The sequence below is a fragment of the Pavona decussata genome, unplaced genomic scaffold, assembly GCF_977016875.1.
Source record: "Pavona decussata unplaced genomic scaffold, jaPavDecu1.1 SCAFFOLD_85, whole genome shotgun sequence".
NCBI classification, from domain to species: Eukaryota; Metazoa; Cnidaria; class Anthozoa; order Scleractinia; family Agariciidae; genus Pavona; species Pavona decussata.
Window position 1 is genome coordinate 821828 of NW_028145503.1, and position 15673 is coordinate 837500.

Consider the following 15673-nt stretch of genomic DNA (forward strand, 5'->3'; position numbering starts at 1 on the left):
CACTTCTTACGTAAGTCTTTCAAGATTTCAAGGTAACTTTCAACACCATTTGAACGGAATCTGGATGATTCTGACTGGCTCAACTATAATTGCAAAGTGAAGGGATACTTTCTGTGTGCTACAGTTTGAATAGGGGTTCATCCACTCGCCGTCAGTAAGGTTCAAGCAAGAAATTAAAAACCTTTACGTCTTCTTGCGGTCTTCTTTCTTTTATCACCAATAAGGGTCATATAAGTTACTTTATGTAAAAATTAACTTTCAGTAAAAAAGAACCACTACCAAGCATTAAGCACTTTTATTTTTACACATGCAGACAATGTAATGACAGAGATCCACATAAAATACTTGTACGATTATCCGACCAGCTTGTTTCCTAGATGCCCTTGTTTACATAACATCAAGATTAAAAAAAGAATAACTTTGAAGAGATTTACTGACTTATTTTACTCGAAGATTCAATGGATTATAAATTCTTATAGGGCAGTCATAATTTTATGTTATCCACCTAAGTTTTCCGTACTATCCGAACCAATCCCAGTACGTAAGAATGACATCTCCACTTGTCGGGCACCTTTTCCAGCATCGCAAATGCAACAGGCAAATTTTCCTGGATGTTTGAAGACAGTGCAGACAATGTTATGACAGAGATCCACATAAAATACTTTATGATTATCCGATCACCTTGTTTCCTAGACACGCTTGTTTACATAACATCACGATTAAAAGAAAGAGTAATTTCGAAGAGATTTATTTTACTTGAAGATTCAATAGATTATAAATTCTTGTAGGACAGACATAATTTCATGTTATCGATAACAACAGCCTTCCGTCTTATCAACCGAATAATCCGTAAAAAGTAAAGAATGAGCACCACATCTCAAGTTATCGGGCACCTTCTCCAGCATCGCAAATGCAACAGGCAAATTTTCCTGGATGTTTGAAGGCATTGGCAGTAGACCTGACAAAAGCAGAAAGATGGAGAGTAATCATAAGTGTGCTGTATTGATTTTTCAATTTTAATGTGATGATGTTCAACTCCAGGTTCTAAGATTACCAATTATTGTCCTTTTAGAGCGGTTTTCAATTGAGTGTCCAAAGTAATTTCACGTTTGCTTTGGTGTTGCTTTACTTCGCTCTGTAATTGGGCAGCAAAACACGTGCCACCTTCTCAACCAATCAGCAGCAAAATTAAAACCAAACATACCTTGCTCGCACGCTTTTCCCCTCGTTTGGCGTCGGTTACATATATTTGCTTCGATTTCGGATTGGTTCATTGCGCTTTTTGCGTCAGTTGTGATTGGGCAGAGTACTGAAAACCACTCTAATTAAACACTACTTTGTGTCTAGAGAAGTACGTTGATTAACATCGTGAATTTGAAGCCTTTCTTTGTGTCTTGAGGGGCTAATGTGAACAGGGTGGGAAAAATAAAACACTTTGGTTTGAGGGAAGTGAACAGTTTAATGAAGCGCGCTGCAAACACCAGCCGAATTTCTCCAGATCCCCCTCCCCCACCCCCCTTTATCCCCCTCGCAGGATAGCATGGAACTAAAACGACTAACTACACCGTGCGAAATCTGCATGCGCAATATGGTTTGAAGTTAAATTGGCAGAAATGCATCCTTCTTGAATTAATTCATAGTTCCGTAAAGTGTGGATGGCTTTATGAATTGTGTTCAAAACAGACTCCAATAAATGTTGAGAACGAATCGTTTAAAAGGATATGAGCGAACTTGCGTTTGTTTTGAGGTACAAAGCTCTGAAGACTCTGGCTGGCATTTTAATGTTTCGATCTCCAGTCGACTTCAATCTTAATTTGCTCCTCTTCTAGCGTTCAAAGCTGCACATGCCATCTTACAACTGCGTAACACTACTAAGGACAGAACTAGTCTCAAAAACAGTTTATCGTACATCAGTCCCGAACACAACTTGAAAGCTCGACTACAAGCATCCTGACCCGCGACTTACAACGCATGCCCGAGCTAACTCGGGCTCAGGCCCTACGCTACAACCGGCTCCATCTTAAGAAACTCTCAGCTAACTCCGACTATTCTCCACTAACTAGAATCTTGGGCATGAATGTGTACAATAATTTAGAAATCTTTGATTTAAACGATCGAAGTAAACCTAAATATGCTTACACGGCCATACAATCCAATAACGGATGTCCAATGAAAACTCGGAAAGAATAACAGTTAATTGTGAAAAGACTGTTCAAATACAATGATGGAAGCCAATGGGTCGGCAAGAACTCCCAAGCATGTCTATTTCGAGAACTAAAGCTAATTAAAAGACCTAAATAATAAACCAAACAGACGACAACCTACAAAACGTTTATGTGGGATAACCTGGACTTTGAATTAAGTGCACTCAATGGTTCATTTCGGTCGATATCTGTTCGCAAGCGGCCTTTCGTATTTAGTGGTAACTGGAAATGAAAGCCACAATTTTGTTCGGTAAAATGTTTGCTGGAATTTTGTATCCATGGTAAACTAATTCCTTTCGTTTTCGAAGGGTTAAATGTGTCGTTAAAAATGCGAAAAAGGGTTAGCCTGGACTTTTCGTAAAACAAACAACAGCTAGTAAATTCGAGGAATAAAATTTGAGTTTCTCAAATGTTTATCAACTTTCGTTTTCAGCATCGGAACAAATCAATTTCTATTCCAATTACACAAAGATGTCTTTAAAAGACCGGCAGAAAGCGACCTGGGACCACTGGAAAAATTTGACGTAGTTTGCTTGAATTAATGTTAGACCTCGTTCGGTTCCCCTGCATGTTCGGATCACAAGATCAACATGACGGTCACAAGCTGTAACATCACACCACTAAAATAACTCAATCAAATAAGGAAATTCTATATCCTAACAATAGACACGGTAGGCATCCTGTTAACCTCGTACCCAATTCTTCTCATTAAGTATTCGTTAGAGAACATTTGGTAAAAACCGTTGTTCATGTTAGCGCAGTTCTGTCGCGCGAGTACCGCGCGCGTTCCTTTTTTCCCATAAGGCTTTAGGGCCAGTGACAGTGAGCATGTGCTCAAACGAAAACGTGTGTGTTCAGAAGCAAGGATTTGTTTTTAAAGCGTATCTACCGTTTTGACGTTTTTATCACCGGACAAACACAGAAGTAAGTTGTCAGTAGTCATCAGTTATTGTCGTTGTGTAGTTACACCGTGTTTATAGGCTTATTTTCCTTTTATTTTGTAGTTTTTGAAACCGTATACCATACACCGTTCATCGAACGTCCATTCAACGCAGCGAAGGTTATATCGACTTGTACGCGTTTCTTATCTGCGTATTAAAGACATCGTAAATTTCATCTGTGCACCTACAGTTCATGTGTAACACCAAGGACTGTGACACACAGCACACCACGCGGCAACTGCATATGCTCAACATTTGTAGCAAAAACACTTTGCCCAAGAATTGCCTATCAGACGGATTTTCAAGAGCAATTTATTGCTATAAATTTCGGTAATATTTCACACACCGTTTTAAAAAAAAGTTCAACAATTTTAATTTTGTGGGAAAGAAGAAAGCCGGCGCAAAAGAGTTTGTTGACGATGTTGGCCAAAGTGCGTGCGCTCTATTGCTAAACAAATATAATTATTTTCACAAAACTTTTAAGTCTTAAACAGAGAAACGACACTATAAAAAAAGTATGTTATAAGAATTTGTCGCAGTTTAGTGAAACTTTAAGTTAAAATCGATCCAATAAACATCTTACAGAGAAGGACTGAAATCTCAGGTGTAGGACATGCCTCTACGGGCGCGGAAGGCAATGGTGAAAAAGGTTGATACGACTTACATTGGACAATTTTTATTGACCAGTTGTTCAAAGGCCGAATAACTTTATCCGCTGGATAAGGCACTATTCAGGGTCTAAAATATACTTCACGTAAAACGTTGTCCAAGGTTTTCGTACACTCCCAAACTCAACTGTGGTTAGAGCGTGCATATTCACTTGTACAAGAGGAAATACTGAAATCTTTGCACAGATTGAAACTGACGGATAGCGACTTATCCACTGGATAGAGTTATCCGGCCTTTGAACAACCGTACCGGGGCCAGTCAGATTGGAGAATTAATATATCAGAGGTTTTCTCCGAAAACAAACATTTCCTTTACCTTTGTCATCAGTTGATTCGGAATGTTCCTCCATCGCTTGGAGTGGGGCCTTGTCCTGCGCAAAAGAAATATTAAAAAATGTTATTAGAGGTAAATACCTTGTAACGAGAAAAGAAGATGAAACCTGTCTCTTTAATCAGAGGGGCCTTTTTAAGAAGTTGAATGTATTTACAGTAATAAACAATGCGTACCTCGCCTGTCATAGACATTGTAGCACAGCTCAAGACTCTGGAGAAAACGTCACTGTTGGTCGTCTGTTTCAAGCTGAACACTAGTGCCTGAACTTTATAGAAGCAAGAAAATTTATTTGCAAGGATGTGTGCAGTAGTGAGATCAAAGTTCGTGTTACTGTTGTCATGTCATGAGACTCACTGTCATGACATGAGACTCACTCATGACATGACATGAGACTGTCACTGTGACTCATGTCACTGTCATGACATAAGACTTGCTGTCATGTCATGAGACTCACTCACAATTTTCTTGCTTGTGAATGTTTTGATCAGCGCGTCTATTCGGACTGATGTCCAGAACATGTTATCAGCTTGTTTTGCCAGGTTTTCGGATCGGCCCAAATTAAGTTACCTTTGTAACCTTAAGTTACTCCTTGTAGTATCAGTGGTTTCTCAACCACTGAGGTCATGAGAATTAAGGATATTACCACCAAAGGCGATTTTTCTAATATTTGAATAACGTCTCCCTAATAATTTCATAAGAAAAGTATGGGGACAGGCTAGGAGAATTTGTTCTTTAATATTAGGGCTTCATTGGTTAATCTCGCCCCGTTGCATGCTCAAACGTTTATTTTCATTCGAACTAAATCGCACCATGAAATAAACACCAAACCGCCAAGAAACGTGTGATAAGAACACAGGAAAACTTTGAAACATTTTTTAAAGTGTGCTTTGTCCTTTGGTGAAAAAAGAACAGCTTGCAAACTCCTACACCAATTTTGAGGAAGGTTAAAAACTGGTTGACGGGCCACTTTGATACCTGAAGTTTGAAAATAAATTTGTAATAAAGCCTTTATAACTCGCATGCCCTACCTCTGGTCAATGAGAGAAATTTAAAATATACTGAATGGAGTTTAGGAAAAGTTTTGCACATGCCATTGGGTATGCTAGCTCTGTAGCATTTGTTTAGGTTTACCGGCTCGGAATAACTGCAAGATATCAGACAGGCCTAAAAAATGCTATCTATGACCGGGCTATGAAGACATGGGATCCGTGGATTTCGTAGCTCGTGATTTAGTGGAGTGATCAAAATCTGCGAGTCAGCGAGCCATGTGATCCAAGGTGTGAGCCATGCGAGTCATGTGAGCCGTGCGAGCCATGCGAGTCACGCGAGTCATGCGAGCCACAGTACAAACGTTAAGATTTTTTATTTGTTATATTTACATTCACGTGAGATTAAGCACAAGGATTTTACTAACAATTTTTACTGGAAAATTTGAAGATGGCGAAATCAGGACAGCCAACATTTTACAGGTGTGACAGCAATGATTTAGGGCTACAAATTAAACAGGACAAAAAAATTAAGTCACATAACCAATAAAGAACAGAGCCGGATAACTTTAGAATCTCAAGTAGGACACTGGTAAGACAGAGGACAACATTTATTTTACGACAAAAAAAGCTGTCAAAAAAAATCAGAACACCAGACTCTTCCAAGAACAAATTCATAGACAAACACGTCATCAAGGCAATCGTTTCATACTGATGAAATAGTAAGCAATCTTTTCGCATCTCCCAAATGAAACCAGAAATGGCCATAAAAATCATCTAGTTACATCGAACTGATGATTTTCCAAGTATTCAAAGATGAGAGAAGTCAATATTGACGCACTAAATCCGATTTGAGAAGAAGCGGCGTAGTGGAAGCATTTGCCGTTAGCTGGTGGGTCGAATGCTATCTCGAAACCAGCCTCTGCCACTCTAGTGGCGAGTTTTGAAGAAAGACTTGTCTGAATGAAGAGACAGCCACATGCAGCAGTCAGTCAACTGACAGACTACTGATAACTCTCATTCACTAAAGACCAAACCTGTTAAAATGGCGCGATTTACTTACCATTCTTGATGCCAACACACGGAGATCGAAGTCCTGTTTTTTTTTTCTTTTTTTTCCTTCTTGAATGAGTCAATGCATGGATATCCATTCGAGTAGCGGTGCTGCCGTCTGTTTCTCTCGGAATTTTTTTTTTTTTTTTTACTGAATTGTTTTTATTTTTTTTGCGCACCTTGGGCGATTTTGAATAGACAAAATTTTCTATAAATGACAAAAACGAAAAAACAAAGACAAAAAAAATTCGTCCAAAATGTTCTCATGCCAAATAAAAATTCTTAACATTTGTACTGTGGCTCTCATGACTCGCGTGACTAGCATGGCTCGCACGGTGGCTCGCATGACTCGCTGGCTCGCAGATTTGGCAGACCCATTTTCACACAGTCACGCAGAAAAAATGAGATGAGGCGTAGGAAAATTAAACTTCGATCCCCTCCAAATTTGAAAACTTATGCAAAGTTTCCTAGCGCTTAAGGTGACTGAACACAGTTTTGATAGGTTTTGAGTATATGTTATTCGTCAAGGTGTTATGTGAGAAATATTGCAGCTAAGAAGCTGAAAATTGGCAAAAACAAAGTATAGTGATGGGAGATGTTTATTATTGAATAACATTGGCACTTTCAACTGTTTCCATGGCAACGCGGGTGATTGAAAAAAACTCTAAAATTTCCCTTTTACGAGGCTTTCTTAAAATCCAGTCATTAGATTTTGTCCTGAACCTGCACACAGCTTTCAATAAATAATTATTATTGTTTGAAATTAAGACGAACAAATTTTAACAAACGGTTTTGTAAAAATTTAAGAATAAACCTGCCCAATAAATATTGTTTGTTTCTCAGAATTTCTTTGTTCAACTTCTGTATTAAAGTTCTCATTATTTGAAATGCGGTGAAAATAATAATTCTGCCAAATTTCATAAAATTCTAATGAGTGGATTTTGAAAAATTCTCCTTTGTGTACGTCGTCTTGAGAGGTCAAAGAATAGAGCATTCTCACATGCCTTCCTTAGTACGCATGCGCAAGACGAGATAACTTCTCGGAAATGCGGGATGTGTTCATCGGCGAATGGAATCTTTTTTGCTGCCAAAGATACGCTCCACAAAGAGGACACAATACAATGTAAATGAAAATTAACTCTGAATTCCTTTAAAATGACTTAAAATTAAGTGTAATGTCAAAGGGTCTGCAGTTCCACGAACGCAACGAGTTCGACTGTTTGTTGGCGGATTTGCCAAAATGGCGAGAAGCCCTTGTTCTCCTTGTGCTTCAAAAAGTTGCTTCACGTGATGGTAGCCGATACCGGAATCTGCAAGCTTTTTAGCAATGGACTTCTTCATTACCCCGCCTTGTGAGGAATCGCTAATTACGCCGTCAAAGGACTTCAAGAGAGCGTGACTTTTATCGAGGTAATTCATTTCTTCGATGGCTGAGGTTAGTTCCGTTGTACCGCTTTTGTTGACAATTGTAGAAGAGGATAAGTGCAGGGAGGACTTGAAGAGGATTTTATTAAGCGCCTTGACATCCTCAAGTGCATCGTAACATTGAAAATCAGTGCCAAAAAGGTGTTTGTAAAGTGATCCCTGATTAATTTTCACGAATGAGCCGTCGTCTTGTTTGAGCGCCTCGTGTTTGTCTTTGATCAAGTTGCGGAACAAGACTAGACTGTCGGCAAAGTGAGCATTTAACTCATTCATCTTTTGAAGAAGCTCTGGCGAGTTATCTTGGAGTGCTCTCAATATGGGTATCGAAAGAAGCAGAGTTATGGCCAATAAGTACAATTTTGTCACAAGAATTGGAACGCTTTGAATCCTCAAGGAAATCAACAAATAATCGAAGACATTCTCGCAAAGGAACTGTTTGCAAAAGGTTGCCTCCCACGATACAGAATCTTCTTCCCACCAACCCATGTTGTTTTGAATTTGTTTACCCGAGAAGCATATGGAGAAATTTCTTTTGTCGGTGTAGTAAATCTAGAAAACGATGCTCCTTGTTTTGTCTCGGCTACCAGTTGAATTATTTCAGCTTGCTTGCCTGCACAGCTTGTTTCAGTGTCAAATATTACAAAACCAAAACCACTAGCACTACGTTCATCGACAGGACAGGTGATGTACTTCTTTGGAGGTCGTTCGCTGAAGGTGGGAACAAATTTTTCGAATTCTTTCAATTCATGTTGGGTGACTATTGCTTTTTGTAACAGCTCAGGGTCAAGAGTCAGAGCAATGCCACTTTCGTAGCTGATTCCCTCTCGATTTGATTGAGATTTGTGTCTCGATTTCCTTTTCAAATAATTCAGTCTACGTTGTTTCTTAAATTCGATGCTTGACATCCGTTTTTGTTCGGCCTCTCTCTCATAGTCAATTAGTGCTATTTTTTGTTCAGTAATGTGGCCAGGTTCTATATCAACATAGTGTAAAGTGTCTAGCAGGTATTGTTTACCAAGGTTTGTCTGAGCGACAGCGGCAGCAATTCTTTGATCTGCACTTTCGCTTCCCCCATAAAACCTTATTTTAGGAACTTTAGAACCTACTGTCTTGTGTAGGCTTTCGTTACTCTGTGAGGAGGCATTTTCCACAAGTTTGTGAATAACAGTGTCACTCGAGTATACTTGAAACAATTTAGTTAAATTCTCCTTCAGATTTTCTCCCTTCAAATCTTTGCCATTAGGGAGATCATTGTGGGTAAAGGTGTCAGGATTTTGAAGCCACTTGCACCAGTTCAATTTGCTTACCTCACATTTTTTGTGGTCACCAAATGCATGGGGCACAAGAGCCATAAGTGATGTTCTCATTTTTACTGGATCCCATTTGTTTTGGTTTAAACAGTAGCTAAAGCATTTCTGAAAATAATCAATAACTTTCTGTGACAGGACAGATTCGCCAGGGGAATTGCTTTTCTCGGACCTGATCTTGTGGAGGTGACTGACAAGTGTTCTTGTTGCATGAGTGCTGTCAGACCATTTTTCTACACTGTATGCCACTTCTTCATGAATCTTAGCAATTGTGGAACTGTCATCATCTCCAATGAAAACAGAGTACTTTACACCATGATTAGGAGCATCTTTAAATAGTCTAACTCCTACTTCAGGTTCCATTGATTTTGACGAACCTTTGTGATTTTGGCGGCAGTCATGATGAGCTGGCTCTTTACCTTTTGACCGAGCACTTTCACAGATACGACATGATTTATTTGCGCAAGAGTAGTCAAGGACTTCTTTGGTTTTTGAGCCCATGATTGCTCCATGCCCTGTCAGCGAATCATTAGCCCTCCCACGTTTTAACCATTGCATATCATATGAAATAGAGAGAGGTAACAAGCCGTCCGGGTCAGGGGTCTTCCCATGAGATTTTTCAATATCAATTTCATCTTGCAAAGCCATTCTGCAAGAATTAGCTGCAACCTCTTCAACAGCAAGGCCAATTTCCCTCTCGCGTCGCTTGTATGCGCTCCGATTTATTGTGGGGACATTTAATGTAGTGAAAAAGCTGTTAACGTGTGTATATCCTATACCACTATCAATGGCACCAAGAGCGACTCGTGTGTTTATGTCATAGGCTCCAGGACCTCTTCTGCCAGTGTGGTGCTGTCTGGAAGTAGGAATTTCGTTTGTTTTGCCACCTTTATGGCATGCAACAGAAATAAGGCTTGCACATCCTTTCGTTATTTCCGTCACTGCATCAGTAATAGAAAGGGTCCCTAGGAGAAATGGATAGGATTGAAATTTAAGTTACTTACCTATTTCAAAACGTTGTTTAGAAAGTTTGCTTTGGACAATTAAAAATTACGGTATAAAGCATGTAAGCACATTTTACCAGATTTGCAGTGCTGGCATGATTTTAAAGATTGTTGGAAAAAACCAAGATCAATAATTCTGTATCCAGACAGTTCTGCGGGCTTGTTGTCACTGGCTGAATCAGGAAACTGTTGAAATAAACAAAAGTTTATGATCCCTTTGAAGTGTTTATTTATACGTAACCCAAGAAGGAATGTAAATAATTTACCAATTCCCCCAGTTTGCACTCACCATTTCTCCACTAGCAGTCTTTGGGTCGTGGCTATTTTTGCAAAGAATGCATGCTTCCACCGATGTGTTGTTGTTCTCCTTGTTTTCTGTTGGAGGAAATAAGCGGCGTTCACAAAGTTCAGCCTTGGCATCTTCGGTCATTGTCTTTCGCTTCGCGGCTTTCACGGTGCGCGAAAAATAAAATGGGTATTTTTTCTGAGGGGTTTGCTCGCTGTTCTCGTCATTTTTTCCACAATTCGCGGTTCTTCTTGAAAGCAACATCGAAAGCAGGATATTTAGTGGAAGACTGAAAAGAAAATGATTATTGCGGCTCTCCTCTTGGCAACATTTAGTCACGCTATCGTTAAGACTCGACTCCGAACTTTTTTGGTGCATTGTAGTTGTGCAAGCTGATTGCAACACATTTTTTTGGAAAGTCAACACAGATGGACGCAATTTGAGTGACTCCTTTTTCCATTTCGTGGTTTGAGGAGCGCGTTTCAAAAGCCGACAAAAACAGGCAAAAAAATTTTTCGCCGCCATATTTGTTTGTCAAAACCCACGCCATCACGCGAATTGCCGCTGACTGCGCACGAAACTGTGTTCAGTCACCTTAAAAAGATCCTTGATCCACCGCGCTGATTAGATGCACCATCCTAAAACAGGAAGACGTCTAGACACTCCTATTTTTATTCAAATCTCTAGAACAAAGCAAAGACAACTAAATTCTCCTATTCGTCCGCAATATTTGTTTATAAAATTTAAGTTCGCGCGTGTGTACGAAGAATCTGGGTACTAGCAATCTTGGTTCCTACGCGCGGGGGCTCTGGGGACGAGATTGGGGAACCTTCAGACAAAAGCCCTTTTTACGGTTAACTCTGCTCATTTGAATTACAATGAAATCTAGCATGTATGTGAGGCAATTTCGGGATATTATGTAGTTTTAGCCCGAAATTGCCTCGCATCCACGTTGGATACCATTGTAATGCCAATGAGAAAAATCAACCGTGAAAAGGGCTATTTGTTTAAAATGTCTTCTGTTACGACAAATCAGCATTAAATAATTGTTATTGTTATTGTTGATGGGCAGTTTGTTGCATATGCACTAGAAGTATATATAACTGCAGAAAGGATGAGGAACTGGTAAGGTTACTACGTTCATACGATAAGCAGATTTCTATAAATGCTATGAAAAAAAAATAGAGCTCCGCTTCTTGGCTTGGGTAAATATATAGAGTGTTTACACATGACGTCACGGCGGCCATGTTGGTGTCCAAAAACAAAGAATTGGCGGCCATGTTGATGTCCCAAACTAAACCTCTGGGAATTGAACTCTATTTTTATGCAAATACTTTCTTTTGTCTCAGTAAACCAATATGGCCGGTAGTCACGTGAATGAAAACGCTCTATATATTGTTTTTAACATGAGCCCCTGGCTCGGGAGACTGGGCGACTCCCCTCGTTTCAACGTTAAATAAAGTTATACCTTATATTGTCCCTACCATCTTCCTTCTAGTTACACCGTCACAAAATATTTGAAAGGGATTGGTGCAGACCGTTGACTTAAGTAGTAGTTTCACTTTGAGAAGTAGAGTGGCACTTTGAGTACCTTTGGTAATCACGAGGTGTCAGTAACAACCCTACTCAATCCAGCAATGGGGGAAGGGTTAAAAGAGTTGGAAAGTTGTGTGAATCTTAAGTCACGTTTGTTTATTGCACCTTCCACACGAAAAACCTCAGAAGAATCCTACGTATATTATGGCCTGAAACCATCTCCAACCAAGAACTTCCTGCTCGCTGCAACCAGGACAGCATGGGAACCATCATTATGCGAAGACAATGGAAATGGATCGGACATGTCATGCGACGGGAGGAAGACAACATCACTCGCACAGCCCTTCACTGGACACCAGAGGGGAGACGCAGGCGAGAACGACCCAAGATCACCTGGCGTCGGACTGTGGAAGCAGAACTGAAGACCTTACATCATACCTGGGGAACCATTCAGAGGCTAGCCAGGGACAGACAGGAGTGGCTTAATTTTGTTGCTGCCCTACATGCCAAGTCGGCATATGCGCATGAGTGAGTGAGTGAGTTTATTGCAGTGAGCTGGCAGCTTAACGTCTCTTTTAGCAGGGAGGGGCTGATTGGGACTGATTCCTTAAGACAAACTGATTTCAGTATTCCCAGATTTAATACAGTAACATATGGCCAACATTCCTTGCGCTACCTTGGACCAAAATCATGGGGGAAACTGCCTAAAAATATTAGATCCGCAAAAACTTTGAACAACTTTAAAATCGCTATAAGAAAGTTTGACGTCAGCTCTCTGTTGGACGACGGATGTATGCGTTGTTCTTGCTGTTCATCTATCTAGTTAATTGTCAAATAAATAATTTTTTTGGTGTTAATTAATGATAATAAATTATTAGGTTTTCTTAACTTTACTTAATCTTAGTGGAATAGATTTTACTTTATATTTTTTAGTCTTCCCAATTAGTAGGGCACTTGTGCTCGGCTATCCAGATTTGAGACTTAAATAAAGTTGTTATAAAAGTATTTCATCTGTGATGCAGTAGATGGAAATGGGCATTGAGGCAGTGGCTGGGGGATTTCTTTCAATTGTCAAGGGGTTGTACTGAGAATCAGCTATCAAGTGGAGTGTAATAAGTGTTGCGGTTTTCAAAAATTCAGCTACATATTTAACAATGGAAAGAAAGCGTCCTTTTCGTTACCTGCTAAATGGGTTCGAATTTTATTCGAGTATTCTATTTTACATATACAGGTAATCTACGCCAAGGAAAATACGCAGAAAACCAATGTAAGTAAATGAGATGGCTGAAGAATATTACAATGGACATGACATTACAGTAAATACAGTAAATTTATTGATACCCTGCAATAAACTTGAGTTGCTTACCCTTGTAAGTTGAATTTAGCTGCGTTTTTTGTTGAAGTATTTGACTGTCCATCTTGCAAAAAAAAATTCTGTGCTCAAAAACACAAAGCCAACAAAATAAAGTCCCATTGAACTCGGTGTCCTCATAGGCATTGTTGCAAATTAACATGATGCTAAGAAAGGAGTTTCCTTGTCTTATTACCAAGCGGCCTCTCTGATGTAGTCACCTTTTTTTATATGTCCCAACTATCCTTGCGCATTCTCTTTCTAACCTCGTTCCCATGTTCCCTCTCCTGTTTTAAAGAGGCGGTCTTGGAGACGAAGATCTTCTCTTCCTCGCGTTTTTCTGCCAGAGTCCGAGTGTGCCTAAGCTGGAATGGGAACTCGAAAACTCGTTCATTCATTAGATTTGTTATTTTCGTTTGTTGACAGGTAAAGGTACCGCGTAACTTTAAGAACCGAAGGGTTACTTAGCAATGTTACAAAAGACTCGGGAGAACAGGCTGTTTTAGCATAGATGCTCTCTAAGATTATCGCACTGTTGTTAAGAAGTAGATTGCACATGCACAACAAACTCAATTACCACTGTCCAGGAAGTTCGGCTTCGGCTTTTCGCCAGGAAGCATACTAAGAGCTCATTTGAAAACACCACCCAGATTTTCGCTGTAAGAGAGGCCTCTTCTTTCAATTCTGTCATCTTTGACCTCTTTCCTTTGTGTTACTATTTATGAATTCACAGGGTAGATTCGCGACGAATGTCTAATATATTTTTTTCCCTTTCGAGCGTCATCCTTCGTCACGTGATATTACTACGCTGGTATTTGTCACGTGACATGTCAAGAGCATTGTCACAGATGTTTTTATGGATGGAGAGAAAGAGTGGTAGGTACGCCATGTAATCCAAGAACGAAATCTGAAATGAAAAAAATATATAAATAAAAATGTGTGAGTACATAACCAGCTTAATTTTGCACCAGTCTTAGTATTACAACGCAAGAAGGGGCTTAAGTTAGAATTCTAATTTCCAACGGTAATTTAGATAGGGAGCAACTTCGGGGAATTTGGTTGGCTTCTTAAATAGGCGAGAGGTGTCTTGATAACTTCCAGAGGCTGGGCAAGAACGTCCTTAAAGAACATGGTTTTTATTGGAAAACTTGAGTCATTCAAGCCAAGCAAGTTTTAAATGAAGGACAGTTGACATGTACAATCTGCAACCGATAGTACTTCCGATCGACAACTCAACTGTATCGATGCAAGCTTAGCAACCAAAGGAAATTCTAAAAATATTTTGAACACGTTTTAAACGTGATTTGAACGCATTTTGGACGCGTTTTTCAACGCGCTTTGAAGGCGTTTAAAACGCGTTATTATCGATTATCCTTATCTTCAAAACACCCGCTCGAACTAAATTTCCCAAATTTTTCATATACCCCCCAAAGAGGGTGTAATGAACACTCCAAGTACAGTTTGAAATTCGCACTTTAATACTTTAACGCGATTCACTAGAACAAATGTAACGAAAGAAATATACAGGAAAAGTGAACGTAAAACAATCGAACAAGACAACCCCGGATAAACAACAACTGCTTTGCAAGGGCGGAATAAAAACTTTTATACTAATTTGAAACGAAAAAGAATAGGCCTAATGAAGTAACGAACTAAACAGCAAAAGATGGCGTAACGCGACGCCGAGAAACTAACTTGCAAGACAAAATAAGCATATTTAAACAAAATTCTAAAAGATTAAACTAAAACGTGATGACAAATATTTGCATTGATCACTCAACAAAAAGAAAAAACAAAACTTTTAACTCTAGTGGCTACAGAGGGTATTTCTCTCTGCTAGTAGGACCTAGTAGCGATGTCTACAGGATCGTTAAAAAGCCGTCAATCTTTTTTCAATCACCAGCGTCATTTCTAACTATCTGGACTCACCTCCCCTGCTTGAGTGGACTGCAGTATGTGTCCGATCACGTGATCTTCTTGCTTCTGGTTGAGCCCGCCAGCCTTGAGCTCGATCCTTAATTGATCAGCGGTGATAAAATTCACAGAGTAATCTCCAGTGACGAAGAACATTTTCTAAGATGTGATCATAAAAAAAATTGTTTCTATAGCACCAGATGATACTATTATTCAACGATAAGATTTTTATGCAAGCCTTTTCTAAAATTCCCATAGTTAAAAAGGATTAAATCTGCAGTCCCAGCCACAAATACAAGTTTTGTGCAGATATTTTCATGCTGCGCTTGTAACGGAGCGGAAATAAAAAAAATGCCTAAAATAGAATGCCTAGTCTCCTATGCAGTCGTTATTAGGGTCGTCACGCTAGGCGTCTCCCCACTGAAACGTTGCGTTCGTCACGTAACGCTCCTCCCCACTGAAGCGTTGCGTGACGACCCTAACAATGGTTGCGTAGGAGACTAAAAGATGCTTTACTTTTTTACAACTGTCCGTCACTGTTTGCAAAAGGCTAGCGAAACTTTAAAGTTTTTGTATTTTGAAGGGTCACCAAAATCGACTGTGGATTAAAAGGGTAGAAATTAAATTCTAGTATCGCACAGATTACCGAAAACTGGCCAGAAAT

General features: G+C 39.5%; 2 protein-coding genes and 1 long non-coding RNA gene across 5 annotated transcripts in view; all 3 read right to left on the reverse strand.

The window, feature by feature from the left end:
• Window positions 1-280: 280 nt before the first annotated feature.
• On the reverse strand, window positions 281-4469 carry LOC146475158 (uncharacterized). 3 transcript variants are annotated; one of them, XR_014865996.1, is made up of 4 exons: window positions 4321-4469; window positions 4130-4184; window positions 894-958; window positions 281-571 (listed from the first exon to the last, which is right to left on the reverse strand). It is a non-coding gene; the product is annotated as an uncharacterized LOC146475158 (long non-coding RNA). The 3 variants fall into 3 exon arrangements; XR_014865995.1 differs by having other exon boundaries at window positions 281-365; window positions 682-958; XR_014865994.1 differs by having other exon boundaries at window positions 281-958.
• A 2754-nt stretch (window positions 4470-7223) lies between these two features.
• On the reverse strand, window positions 7224-10733 carry LOC146475159 (uncharacterized). Its single transcript, XM_085116158.1, has 3 exons — window positions 10212-10733; window positions 10000-10108; window positions 7224-9883 (listed from the first exon to the last, which is right to left on the reverse strand). Exons 1-3 carry the CDS (start codon window positions 10731-10733, stop codon window positions 8010-8012), a joined length of 2505 nt encoding a protein of 834 aa, XP_084972284.1. The 3' UTR covers window positions 7224-8009.
• Window positions 10734-12290: 1557 nt separating this feature from the next.
• LOC146475160 (uncharacterized) overlaps window positions 12291-15673 on the reverse strand; it is a 33995-nt gene continuing 30612 nt past the window's right edge. Inside the window, exons 21-22 of the mRNA XM_085116110.1 lie at window positions 15025-15168; window positions 12291-14002 (exon numbers count right to left, since the gene is read on the reverse strand). Of these exons, the coding sequence (XP_084972236.1) occupies window positions 13886-14002; window positions 15025-15168 (261 nt within the window). The 3' untranslated portion in view covers window positions 12291-13885. The remainder of the gene's footprint in view (window positions 14003-15024; window positions 15169-15673) is intronic.